This window comes from Zea mays, chromosome 4, assembly GCF_902167145.1.
Source record: "Zea mays cultivar B73 chromosome 4, Zm-B73-REFERENCE-NAM-5.0, whole genome shotgun sequence".
In the NCBI taxonomy this organism is placed as follows: Eukaryota; Viridiplantae; Streptophyta; class Magnoliopsida; order Poales; family Poaceae; genus Zea; species Zea mays.
Window position 1 is genome coordinate 189287750 of NC_050099.1, and position 12705 is coordinate 189300454.

A 12705-nucleotide genomic window follows, 5' to 3' on the forward strand; every position below is an offset into this window, starting at 1 on the left:
AACTTGTGTTAGCTAGGGAATCCAGGTCCACGAAAGGTGATATAGATTCAAGAAAAATCACCAGTGGAGGGATCTAAAAATGCGGACTTTGCAACTAGTCCATTTTACCGGACACTAGACATGGCTCGACCCAATCACTTATGCTGGAAAAGCATACATGAGGCAATCGAGGCATGACTAGAGCGATGGTTAGGTGGTTATTGACCGACTTAATCTCGATTCTTGAAAATTCTTCCTTAAGAGGGGTCGTACAAAAGTGAGCTTAGACAACTCGATAAAACGATCTCTAAACTCAACCTTCGTTCACCAGGCAGTTACACGTTAGTGAAACCAACTTGTTGAACTACTTTTGACATTGAGCAAGTCTTCTCAGTACCATCGGTAAACCAAGGGTTGAGAGTTCACATTTGCAAGCCAAAGGTCATGCATTTGTATAGAAATCCATTTGGTCAGGTTGTTCATCCGTTTCTTCAAGCGAGATGAATTATCCACTTGGTTAGGGAATACATAGATTAATTAGGAAAGCGAATGAACAAACTCCTGCATTTCAGCAGCAGGGAAAACCAGTCTTCATTTTGGGAGTTAATCAGTTGTTATTCAACACTAAAAAGATCCAAGGCTTCACCTTTACACAAAGAATGCAAAGGAAACTTGTGTAAGTAGTCACTACCAAGATCAAAAGAAATAAGACCACACATGAAAGTGGTATGGTCTTATGATCCAATGGAAATGACAGATGTTGCTTGATCTCTTTACAAACAACAAGAAACTGTTTTAAGGAAGGAGTCCACAGAAGATCACACATCAGTGTAGTTTCATAATGGATCATGACCAGAGACTTCGATACCAACATGCACCAAGCAGCAGAATCCTGTGTGTACATTCACAGGAGGCTCTCAGTTTCGCCTCGGTACCATAAGTTCTTAACCATGACACCATTACAAAACTGGCACCAATAATGGATCTCACGTGATAAGAACGATTTGCGTAGAGATAACATATTGATATAATCTCATAATGGATTATGACTAATAACTGTGATACCAGCGTGCATCGAGCAACACAACCTTGTGTGTATACCCACAAGAGGCCCTCGGTTTTGGCGCAACATCATCAATTTTAGTCATAACGCCAATAACAGACATAACCAATAAGGAATCTCACACAACACAAATAGACTGATCAAGGATGACAAGGTACAAAAGAGACTCCACCTGTAAGTACGATTACAAGTAGAGATCCAAATAGATCATGGCCCAAAGAAGTGAACAAGGCATGGCCATAACCTAAACTTGATGAAAGAAGTATGATGGGAGACTGTTAATTCAGCCCAAGCATATTTCTATGCCCATCATAGGGATCACCAGGTCAAGGATTAAGTTGGTAAGCCTTCGATAGATAACATGTCCTTCCTAGGTTAGGTTAATAAGGCAACATGGTGATCCACATGGAATATCCAAAGGAATAGCCATCTTAACTCTTGAATTTTGAGAAACTACTATAGATATTAAAAGTTGCTTCATAAACCGGCAGTCGTTTCTTACACCATAGTCATATAAAAGCTCACATGTTACATGATCCAGGTAAAACAGGAGAACTCTTTCCAACAAAGTTTAACCTGTTTTTATTACCAAGCTGGTCTATCTACACCTACCTTATTACATTGATCTACTACATCTTCTCTAGCTACACCATCTGCCAGATGTTTGTTGCCATTCTTCCAAGGAACCCCTAGTCCACCGATGCAGGAGTAGGATCAACGGCAGCATTGAGCCTATGCACTGATTGCTGCAGATGATTGACAAGCCGTTGTGCTACTTGAAACTCCATGGGATGAGCACGATTCAATTCTTTGATCGCCTGATCCTGATGGCTTATGTAGCTCATGGTTTCCTTAAGGTCTTCTCTAACAGCAACAGCATACAAATAAATTTCTTCTTGTTGCTGACTTAAAATTTTTAATTTAGAATGAGCATTAGTTAGCTGATGCTCAAGCTCCTTAATGCGATTCTGATCAGCTTGGTGTTGCATCTGAAGTTCTGTCACCTGATGCTCTAGTCCAATAACCTGTTCCGCTTGAACCTTTGTTTCCTCAAGTCGTTCTTGTGCCTGGGTACAAGCTCTATTCTTGGCTGTTTCCATCATCTTAAATGCTGCGTAACTCCCAGTGTACAACTGCTGCCACTTTTGACGACTGTGCCCCCGAGTAAGTTGCAACTCTAGCACGGCCATCAAAACTCGAGCAGATGCCGATTCAACAGAATCCTGCCCAATAGGAATGCTTTCCAATAATCGGGCCTGGTGATGATACACCAATGGGTCACTTAAGGCAACTGCAGGGAACAACCTCATAGATGTGGCTTGTATTTCTTCCCTTTTCTGGTAACAAATGGTTGTTAGTACCTCTAAGGCAGCTACCTGAGCACCCTCCCAAGGAGTCATTCCTTCGGCATGGAACATCCAATACGGCCAAGATGGTTTTCTAGCACACTCTGGAATACGCACTACTACCTCATACCATGGTTGTCCTCTAAGAACAGTGCGTGACCACTGGTACTTGGGTGCTTCGGTATATCCGACCTCTTGAAGTAGTCGCCACAGGACCACTGGAACACCAAAATCTCGTAGAAACTCTCCAACTCCTGTAGGAGCCTCTTGTTGATTCATCTATAGAGAAGGGCAACGAATACACTCTATTCACTAAGGATGTAGGAACAAGGTAGATGAATCATGTACTAAACTAGCTACACAGGGGGTTTAACTTAAAGTTTGTATGATATGATGCATGTGTAATTACAGAATCAACCTTAGTTGATTCATCCTTCTATACGTACGTTGCACTCTTCCTATCTGGTCTTTTAAGATAAACTCTTCAGAATACTTAGGTAAGAAAGGAAGAAAGTTTCTAGGTAAGAATTTTAGAAAATCCTTTTGAAGATGCCTCATAATATCTGCAAAGAAGGGCTACGCTCCGATACCAGCTGTGACGGAACCTCCCAAGTAATTAGGCCCACCTACAGTTGTCCTTGTCCAATGGACCTCAGACAACCCTGTAGGTGCCCCTGAACTACTTGACAAGCTCGGTATCTTTCCTTACCTCACCAGGAACGTTTCACCCGTCTTGCAGACATTACAGAACATCGGAGATATAGAAGTGCGGAAGCAATCACATAAACTTACATTTATTTAGAAAGTAAGATCAAGTTACTTACTACAGACCAGAGCTATAAACGAGTGCTGAGTACACATATCAAGGGAGTCAAAAACTCCTCCCAAGAACTACCAAACAAAAAGATCCTATGTGGAGGACCAAGTCCTCTCGTATCTTCATTCTTGTTTTTCTTCATTAGATACCACCTTGGAGCAAAAGCAACAAAACTTTGTGCTTCCTCACCTAAAAACAACAAAGGGATAAACCCTGAGTATGGAATTACTCAGCAAGTCTTACCCGACTAAGGAAAAGACTCTCAAGGGTATGCTGGATAAATAGGAGTCAAGGAGAGGCTTTAGCAAAAATCAACTTATACTTTTGCAGAAGCAGCTTACTAAAGTGAGTCCTTACTTTCAATCTTTTAACGCCATATTAAGTATTAATAGACTCTATTTGCATCTAGTCTAATTTCAACATCTCATCCATACAACATCATTTTTATCCATAGTGTTCACATCCTGACTTTAGGTTGCAGGGTAGTGACCAAGTCTTCATAACCGCGAAGGTACGGCGATCTGAATCGATTATACTCAGCTGAGGATCTCCAATCACATGACATATGTAGCACTTAACCCTTGCATATGTCAACCCGCCACCGGGGTTCTTAAGACCGGATCAGGTTCACGCAGACCGAGAGCACAGATACACCACCGTCCAGCCTCTTGCCACGGAGGGTACACGCTACTCTCGCCACCGCTCCACGCCCATCTCGTGTTGTCTTATTCCGGCCTTAGTCTGCCCGAGGCAAGGCTTACCCATGACGAGGCATGTGACCAGTTAAAGGGTCCTCGATCAACAAGCCTACATACGCGTTAATCCTTAATCACCCTGGGTAGAACATCACCTGTTCCTAACCCGAGTCTCAATTTCAGTATTTCCATCCTTAGGATTGTGTCTGTTCCTTAGGATGAAAGAGCATCACAGGGAACTTTGTAGTAAGATCCCACTATTGCTCCAAATGAAAATATTCTTGCAGGTAGAAGCCATCCTCTCCCGGGTTAAATTGAGGACAACCTCTATCCACAAGATCTAAGCAAGGCTAAGCATTTTTGTAAATCATATTTTGATACTTCACAGAAGTATCTATAAAGGTATGGATATCAAGGAAAGCAATGCATCAAAGGGTTTCAAACAACTCCTATGAACCTAATGCACATTTCACTAGACTTAAGTGTGCGAAAGGTATTTAAAACACAAGGAAAGGGGTTGCATGCACCGGGGCTTGCCTTTGTTAGTAGGTGAGTCAGGCTCGGACTCACAGATGTCGAAGTAGAGCCAAGTCTCAGCCTGAGATTCCAAAGGTGGTGATGTCTTCTCTTGAGTCACTTCACTCTCTTCTTCGTTTTCTAAATATAACCATATAGGTATATATATAAGAATGAATGCCATGTCATGCTCATGAGAGTGCATAGATAATAAAGGTTTATTAACTAGGTCTTGAATACAACTTTCCTTCACGGAATTCCGGGAACTTAGGGTTTCCGGAGTCGGTAAAGGAGTTCATAGGGCAGGGGGGTGGTTTTGGGTTTGGTGATCAAACAAAGTCCAAAACAATTCAAACTCTACCCAAGGCTTCTAAATAATGTGAAAAGTTCACAATAAAAGTTTGGGCAATTTTGGGATTATTATCTATTTTCTAAAAATCCAGAACTGTTAGTTTAAGCTATTTTAAATGCCTCAAAATTCCCTGTTTAACCTAAAAATCATGAAACTATTTTTATTAAATTCTAGGGAAAATAAGAAGCCTAGGAAAATTGGTTTCATAATTTTAGGATTTTTCTACCATTTTCTACAAGTTATTTGGTTCTGAAGTAAAAAGAAAAGGAAAAAGGCATTAACAGTAATGGGCTGACTTTGGCCCACACGGCCTAGACCTAAGCAGAAGCGCGCCCGCGCGCGCTGGCTGTTTTGCGAAAAGGCCCACTTCTTAACGGTTAACCGAAATAGGTCCAATCACTATTGAGGTGAGTCTCTGACGGTTTACAAAAAGAACCTCCACGTTCTATACTTTCGCGGAGCAAAGTCCACGACGAGGAACAGTCCTCGCCGCACTCCGGCGAGCCTATTCCGACCAGATGACACCACGGCTGGAGCTCCCAAGCTACAGGGACACAATTAGATCCACCCCGACCATTTCCCCTCCATCAATTTCACCTAGGGGACACTGAATCAATCAGTTCACGGTGACCGAGCGGATGGACAAGAGGATGAACATGTTCCGATCAAACAGCGACGGGAATGGCCAAATTGAGGCTGGGTAAAGGTTCACGGGTTCACCAGGGCCTACGTACATACTTTGGTTTGGGCAGAACAAGAACCGAGGAGCGGGTCGACGGTGGGGGGGGGTCACAGCGGCGTTTTACAAGGCAAGGGCGCGTTCCGGTGATGGACTTTGGCCAAATTCCAATTGCTCGGTACAGAGAGCAATAGGAGACTATACATGAGCTAGAACAGAGAGTAATTGAGAAACTACCAACCCGAAGAGTGTTGTCCACGGTGGAGTCCTATGTGGCGGAGCAAGAACAGAGGAGAGGGAGATTTGGGAATTACGTGGGTTTTCCGGTGAGCTCGAGTCAAGTGCTTAGTTGCTGCGGCACGGGATGTGGAGAAGAAGCGGCGTCCGTGGTCAATTTATAGCCTACCGGCCGGAATCGGATGAGAACCGCGGACATTTGATTGCGCAGGTGAGCTCGCCGCGCGGCGGAACCTGGGGATGGCACGGTGGCCACCGTTCAACCGGGGCCTGCCACCTCAGGGAGGCTTTGACACGTCGCCGGTAACCTTTGCCGTGGCTGCCGACGTCTTACCCGAGCCACGACGACGTCCTTATCGCCGGCGAGCCAATCCTTATCCACGGCGATGTTACTGAAAACCGATGAACAGTGCGCCCAATTCAGTAAATAGCTTGTCTGACAGACCAAGTTGAAGCTTGATTTTCTCTTAATTTCAAATGGCAACATAAGTCAAGCTCTGCAATAAACCTGTAGAGCATTATACCATCTATAATTTTGCCATATGACGCTGCCACAAAAACCTATTGGAGCATGCTTAAATTTAGGCTTAAAGTTGATGTCAGTTCACTGCTAGTCTGAAAATTCAGACATTGGCACCCTGACAGCCCAACTTCAACCTTAATTTTCTCCAAATTTTTCTCAATAACATGGCTTGCACTCTTAAGCAAACTTGTTATCTATTAGTAGGTCTACAAGTTTGATGTGGTAACCTAGGGCATATTTTCATTAATTTGAAAGTTACAAGGGCTCAAAGTTGTGCTCACAACACTGATTTCAGACTTAGGCTATATAGAGGTCAAGTGGTACTTTTTTGCAAATAAACCCAAAACTTAGGGTTTAACTTGCAAATTCACATATTTGTGAACCAAATGACTATATATGTTCAAACATAGTAGTTTTTACACTTTAGTCCAAAGGTTCACCACTTTTGTACATAAGCCCCTAGGGTTTGATTTTAGGGTTTTCCAGGGTTCCAATTAGGGTTTCTGGTATCCCAAGGGTATAAATGTGATTCAAGTTTATTCTTGGGGTCATTTTATGACTTTCACCCTAAAGCTTTTAGGTTTTCTCAACTTGGGTTAAGTTTTACCCCTTTAACCACTATTTAGGGTTAAGTCCTTTAACCAGGGTTCTATTTGCAAAACACTTTAAACAACACAACTTGTTTGAAATTTTTGCCTAGTGAATGCACTCTAGGTGTGTCAAACATATGCAATGCCAATGCTATGATGCCATGCTCAAGTTTTAGTTATAGTAACACCAGGGGTGTTACAGTTGTGACTGGTCGTGACAATCTATAGCCGATGTATTACGCGTGTTACCTCCTAATTCAACCTCATGCGAAGGAAAATTTGCAATACTAGATTTATCAAATGCACGTACTAGTCTCCTATAATCGTTTTGCATACCCCTGTGATATTTTGCATTTGTTCTCGCTATTCATCTACATAATTCTTAAGAGATTGTAGCTCGTTTGTATTACTTATATTGGGGATATCTGCTGCGGGTCGGAGCGAAGCCGGATTCGTCGCCCATTGTCGGACGACTTTATTGTTTCTGTCCACCTTGAAGTTGGCCAGGAACTTCGCCCTTGCCTCCTGAATCAGCTGCTCCTTATGCTCCTCGAACTGTAGTTGTTTGTCAGCCGGCAAGGTTTCCCAAGTTGGCTCTATAATGATACTGGTGGAGACTTCAGAACTATCCCTTGAACCGGCCATTCAGGGCCGATTTAATGGGTCTAGATGTGTTGTACCCAGCGGAGTCGCCAAAAAGTATGTTGACACCTTTTTCGGGCGCCAATCACTCAACACGAACTAGTGGTGGTGCTCTCTGCACAGGGGCGGGCGGTCCGTGGCCAGGGGCCGGACGGTCCGCGACCTGGCGTGAGGCTAGGGTTATTCTATATAAGAGTGCCTATTGAGATCGATATGATCAACAAATATTCTATAGTATTATTCTTTTTCATGACCAACAGATTTGCTAACCATTGTGGGTGGAGTGCTTTCCTAATAAATTCGATTGCTAAAAGGTGAGTAACATATGTTCAAACCTCTTTTTGTTGTGAAAGAACATATGCATCTTCTGCTTGATCGGCTTTGTAGTCAGATGAACCTTTATTTTATTCCCATACAGTTTCTTTGGGACATTAGGCATGTCATAGAGTTGGCATACAAACATGTCCCAATTGTTATGTATAAACTTGACGAGTGTATCTTCCTATTTATTGGACAGACCGACCCTAATGGTCACTATCTTGAAGATGTTGAGGAGGTCGAGCGAGACCTTCTTAGTATGCACAATTGGTCGAATGTTGAGGTTGCTTGGTTGAGGCTGGAGTTGATGATTGCGGTCTTGCACTCATCGGAGAACCCGAGGCTGATCCTTTTGGTTTCCTCAGTCGGCCGCATAGAGGTCGCAGCCGATGCTTCATTTCAGGGGATCGTGAAGCCATCCTTCGCCTGCTTGTCGTTGACCTATGTAGGGAGAGCTACCGAGGGCCCGACCGTGATAGCCGTTTATGTAGCACCTCGGAAGCACTCGGCGGCGCCTTGAAAATCGACGCGAACAGTGATGATCCCCTGAGAACCTAGCATCTTGAGTATCATGTACGAGTAATGCAGAATGACCATGAATTTTGCCAATCCCGGTCTTCCAATGATGGTGTTGTATCCATAGTCAAACTGAAAGTCGCCTAGAGGGGGGTGAATAGGCGAAACCTAAAATTTACAAACTTTAAACATGCTTTATGCCGGGGTTAGGGTTAGGAATGAATTCGGAGTGCGGAAGATTGTTTCTCTTGCTATGAGTCGCTCAATCAATGCGGATAACCTTGTGAGCAAACTCAAATCGATATGAGCAAGGGAACTTTAGAGAGAGGAGAGGGGATAAACAAATCGAGTAGAGATCAACACAAATGAACACGACGATTTGTTTACCGAGGTTCGGTTCCAAAGAACCTAATCCCCGTTGAGTAGACCACAAATACCGGGTCTATTCCAACCCTTTCTCTCTCCCAATCGGTTAAACAGACCAGTCGAGACTTCTCCTTAATCACTTGGGTTACTAAGACCCCGCAAGGATCACCACACCTTAGGTGTCTCTTGCTAGCTTTACAAAACACTTAGAAGAATTATAATGAGAAGGAGAAAACAATCCAAGCAACAAGAGCAACAAAAGGAATACAAAACTCTCTCTTTTCAAGTCACTAAGCAATTGAGTTAATCTTGAGGCTTGGAGAGGATTTGATATTTTGAATGTGTTTTGGAACGAATGCCTTGCTCAGTAACTATGAGTCGTGTGTCTATGTCGAGGATGAAATGGCACGATTTATTGAGCATATCATACATGGAGCCTTTCGAACACTTGATCTGTTGTGTCTTTTCTCTTTCAGATCTCTGGCACGGTCGTTTGTTGTGATAAGTCGGCAATATTCATTGCTATCTCCCTCCTTTTGATTTGATGTTCATTTGATATCCTGTAGTACTACTGACTGTACTGTTTGCAGGTTTGGGCTAATGGGCTGAATGCTAGTGTCCTCATGGGCCATGTGTCTAGCCGCGAAACGAGCCGGGGGTGGTATTGCTATGTGAGGGCCTCGGGCCTCCCGACCCCTCCGTCGAAGCCGCAGCCATGGCGACCACCACCACCACCACTCCACTTATCGTCTCCTTCTCGCGCAGCTGCAGCTGCCCCTATCCACACCGCCACTTCCCCGGCAAGCCCAAGCTGCCCGCACCCACCTCCTGCTCCCTCTCCCTCCGCCTCCTCGCTGCCCCCCTTGCCGTCCTGCCGCGGCGCCCGCGTGACGTGTCGGCGGCGTACGGCGACGGCGACATGGACGACGACTTCGGCGACTTCGACCCCGACGACGCGGACGGCGTCGGCGAGGACGACGACGTCGACAACGAGCAGGACTACGACGTCGACTACGACCGCCTCCTAGCTCCCGTCGTCAAGCCGCCGTCGCCGCCGGGCGCGTCGGCGTCGCCCGGGGAGGAGGGCGACATCGCCATGGTCGCCGCCGACAGCTTCGTCTCCACGCGGGATTCAGCGTCCGACACCGTCGTCGACTACGCCGTGGATGAGGACGAGTTTCACAAGATTAGGCTGCTCCACTGCGACTTCCTTATCCGCAAGGTGCCCGACCCCGACGACGACGTCTTCGACTTCAGAGAGGTATATGTAGCCATAAGACAACCTTCTCATTAGTCAGTACTACCGCTGAGCTTCCTAGTACAATTTGTGACAACTGCCTGCGGTATTTCAATCTCACCAAACCTGCTGTCCATCACTATGCTTCTGGTCAAGTGCGACATTTCATCGAACACGTGCTGGCGATGCTACCCAGATTAACAACATCACATGTACATGTCTTCTGACTCAATTGTGTGGCGCTCATCTTGCTGAGCACGGCATTTCTGCGCAACAGATGTATGTCACGCCACCGGACACCGACATCTACTCCATTCCGAGGGTTCTTGCCCCGATGCCGCAGAAGGTGGGAACACACTTTTCAGCTATTTCGCATGTCAGTTCAGATGAATGTGAAATGTCATGATGTGTGATTCTTGTTTCTCTTGTTGGGATTAGTACGCGAGGTGCACGAAGAAAAACTTTGGCCGTTACCACGTGAGCGAGCCACCAGTTGAGCATTTGCGCGATCCACTGTACAAGACAGAGAGGGAGATCATGAAGGTATGCTGGGATCTTCTTTTTTCCTGATCTCTTGACTCCCCCCCCTATTTTGCTTCTCCCTGCTAAATGTCAAGATGGAATCTGCTTTGCAAGTTACTATGCCTATCTAGCACTTACGTGTAGGCTACTGTGCTCGTGTGAAGTTGATTTAGTCAAGCATCTTGTAAAGCATTTCGCAGAGCTTTGAGTTCATCATCATGAAGCAGTTCATTTTTGGAATTTTAAATTGTTCGTTGTCCTAGTTTTGTAAATTCTGTAGACCCTAAAACGGGAATATTCAAACAGTGAATTACCTAGGTTTCTGCTCTTATACTTGGACAAAATGCAATAGTGTGCCTTTACGGTTAACTAGGAAGAAAGTAGAAAGCTTGACATCTTACAACAAAATGTAGTATCAGGGTGCTATGAGAGATTAGCACCCTGTTAGATCAGAGAAACAAGACACATTGCAGTCTAAGTTAGGGGGGTAGCACTATAGCAGCATTATATTGGGCGGCCCAGCCTGCACCGTAGTGAGAATTTACTTGTAAACAATCCCATATTTCATGTATCTTTGTTCTGAAGGCCCTAGGTCTCGTTTGTTCCAGAATGTCCCAGTCAGCTGAAATAGAAATGTCCACCTATGCTTCTGTATTGCCCTGCTTTGCTAGCTTCTGTTAAGGTCAGTTTTAACTTGATACTACCCTGGAAGGTGAGGCGTGACTGTTAATGTATACTCCCTCCGGTGTCCTATTAGTTGTAGTTTTGGACCAGGTTTGAGTCAAACTTATAAAACTTTGACTACAAATAACCGTTTTGTTATTTAGTTTTGGAACCTAATATTTATATCCATCGATTTGTCTTAAAAAGTACTTTTTTATAAAAGTATAAATGCATTAAGAAATTATTTGTATTTTAACAAAAAAAAACAACATTAGTCAAAGCTATATTTTGATGACCGTGTCGTTGTCTTAAACAACAAATAATTGGACACCGGAGGAGTAAGATGTTAAAGCTTTAATTCTTATTGTTTATGTGCATTAATGTTTGACACTGGTAAGAGGCCCCTTGTGGCCTTGTGAGTGTTTTTTTTTATATTCAGAACATATGCTGTATTTTGTTTCGCACCGCAGGTTTTCTTGACCAAGCACTACAGAAACAGGCGCGCTGATGACCCAGATTTTTTTCTTGATTTTGAGGAGATCTATGTTATTGACTCGAGAACAAGGTCAATCACAAGAGCTAAAGTTATGGTAAGTAAGATATTCAAAACCATGTTTCGTTGTTCGAACAAAATATTTGTTCCGACGCGTTTCTTTTTCCATGAGTCGTGGCATCAAGAATCTTGGAGTATTTCTCCACCGGTAAGGATGAGAACGTCGTCCCACTGATATCCACCCATGTGTGACAGGTTAGTGTTCCTGAAGGAAAGAAAAGAGACCGGCGGAACGACCTGCTACTGATCCGTGACGGGGGTGAGTCTTTCAGAATCATCGACAAGGTATCCTGCTTGCTTTCTGATCTGTATGTATGTAGCCCTTGCTGTTTCCTCGAAGTTGGCTTGTTTCCTCGAAGTTGGCTTCAGTAGAGCCATTCTGACTAATGGAACGGTGTTCACTGTACATACCAGACTAAAAGGGACGACGCAAGCACTATCATACAAAGAGAGGAGTGGGCCAAGTCGAGACAAGACGTGGAGAAGCATTTCAGGAAGCTCAGAGACTTTGACTACTCGAATTGGTTCTAGGAAAGGTTTTCACCGCATCTACTGTTGATTATCCTGGAGCTAGCAGCTGGTTTGATCCACTGAGAGATGACCATTTCGAAATTAGATAGGTTCGGTGTAACGTAGAACATATGCCATCTAGGGAGCATGGTAAGCTCAAAAGTCAAAATATTGTGATTCTGCTGAATGTACTACTCTTTTTTTAAAAAAAAAATCCTTCACGAAATGAGTTTGTTGAATATGTTGCGCTTTTAGCCTGATTTCAGAACAACATACTTTCAGTCTGTTGTCACAGTTATGATGTTTTTTTGTTGAGCTTGCAAGTGGTTTGGAAATAAAATTAAAAAAAATAGAGAGGTCTGTTTGAGCTGGTTTGGAAATGACAATAAAAATTATTAAGCTGATTTAAAAAAACAACAAATTTTAAATAAAAATATTAAGGGGTGTTGCGAGAATCGAACTCGCGACCTCTCGCACCCGAAGCGAGAATCATACCACTAGACCAAACACCCATTTTGATTTTTGTTGTACAAGTCATTTTATAAGAAAATATATATTCCATTCAGGATATATATTTAGCC

The 12705-nt window shown here is 43.8% G+C and overlaps 1 protein-coding gene and 1 non-coding gene across 6 annotated transcripts; one reads left to right on the forward strand and one right to left on the reverse strand.

The window, feature by feature from the left end:
• Nucleotides 1-9290: 9290 nt before the first annotated feature.
• Nucleotides 9291-12399, forward strand: LOC100273953 (plastid transcriptionally active 6). Of its 5 annotated transcripts, none has more exons than XM_020551377.3 (6): nucleotides 9291-9900; nucleotides 10073-10222; nucleotides 10315-10419; nucleotides 11532-11651; nucleotides 11810-11926; nucleotides 12029-12399. In XM_020551377.3, exons 1-6 carry the CDS (start codon nucleotides 9355-9357, stop codon nucleotides 12143-12145), a joined length of 1155 nt encoding a protein of 384 aa, XP_020406966.1. In that variant the 5' UTR covers nucleotides 9291-9354; the 3' UTR covers nucleotides 12146-12399. The 5 variants fall into 5 exon arrangements, with proteins under 5 accessions (XP_020406966.1, XP_020406965.1, XP_020406968.1 ...); XM_020551376.2 differs by having other exon boundaries at nucleotides 11810-11922; XM_020551379.3 differs by having other exon boundaries at nucleotides 10154-10222; nucleotides 11810-11922.
• A 165-nt stretch (nucleotides 12400-12564) lies between these two features.
• Nucleotides 12565-12636, reverse strand: TRNAP-CGG (transfer RNA proline (anticodon CGG)). Its single transcript has one exon. It is a non-coding gene; the product is annotated as a tRNA-Pro (tRNA).
• Nucleotides 12637-12705: the final 69 nt, after the last annotated feature.

What these genes read in the sequence shown, in the direction of transcription:
- LOC100273953 (XM_020551376.2), top strand. Translation starts at nt 9,355, where the DNA reads ATGGCGACCACCACCACCACCACTCCACTTATCGTCTCCTTCTCGCGC. An exon ending in TTGCCCCGATGCCGCAGAAG is followed by an intron (nt 10,223 to 10,314) that starts GTGGGAACACAC and finishes TGTTGGGATTAG; the next exon opens with TACGCGAGGTGCACGAAGAA. An exon ending in CAGAGAGGGAGATCATGAAG is followed by an intron (nt 10,420 to 11,531) that starts GTATGCTGGGAT and finishes TTCGCACCGCAG; the next exon opens with GTTTTCTTGACCAAGCACTA.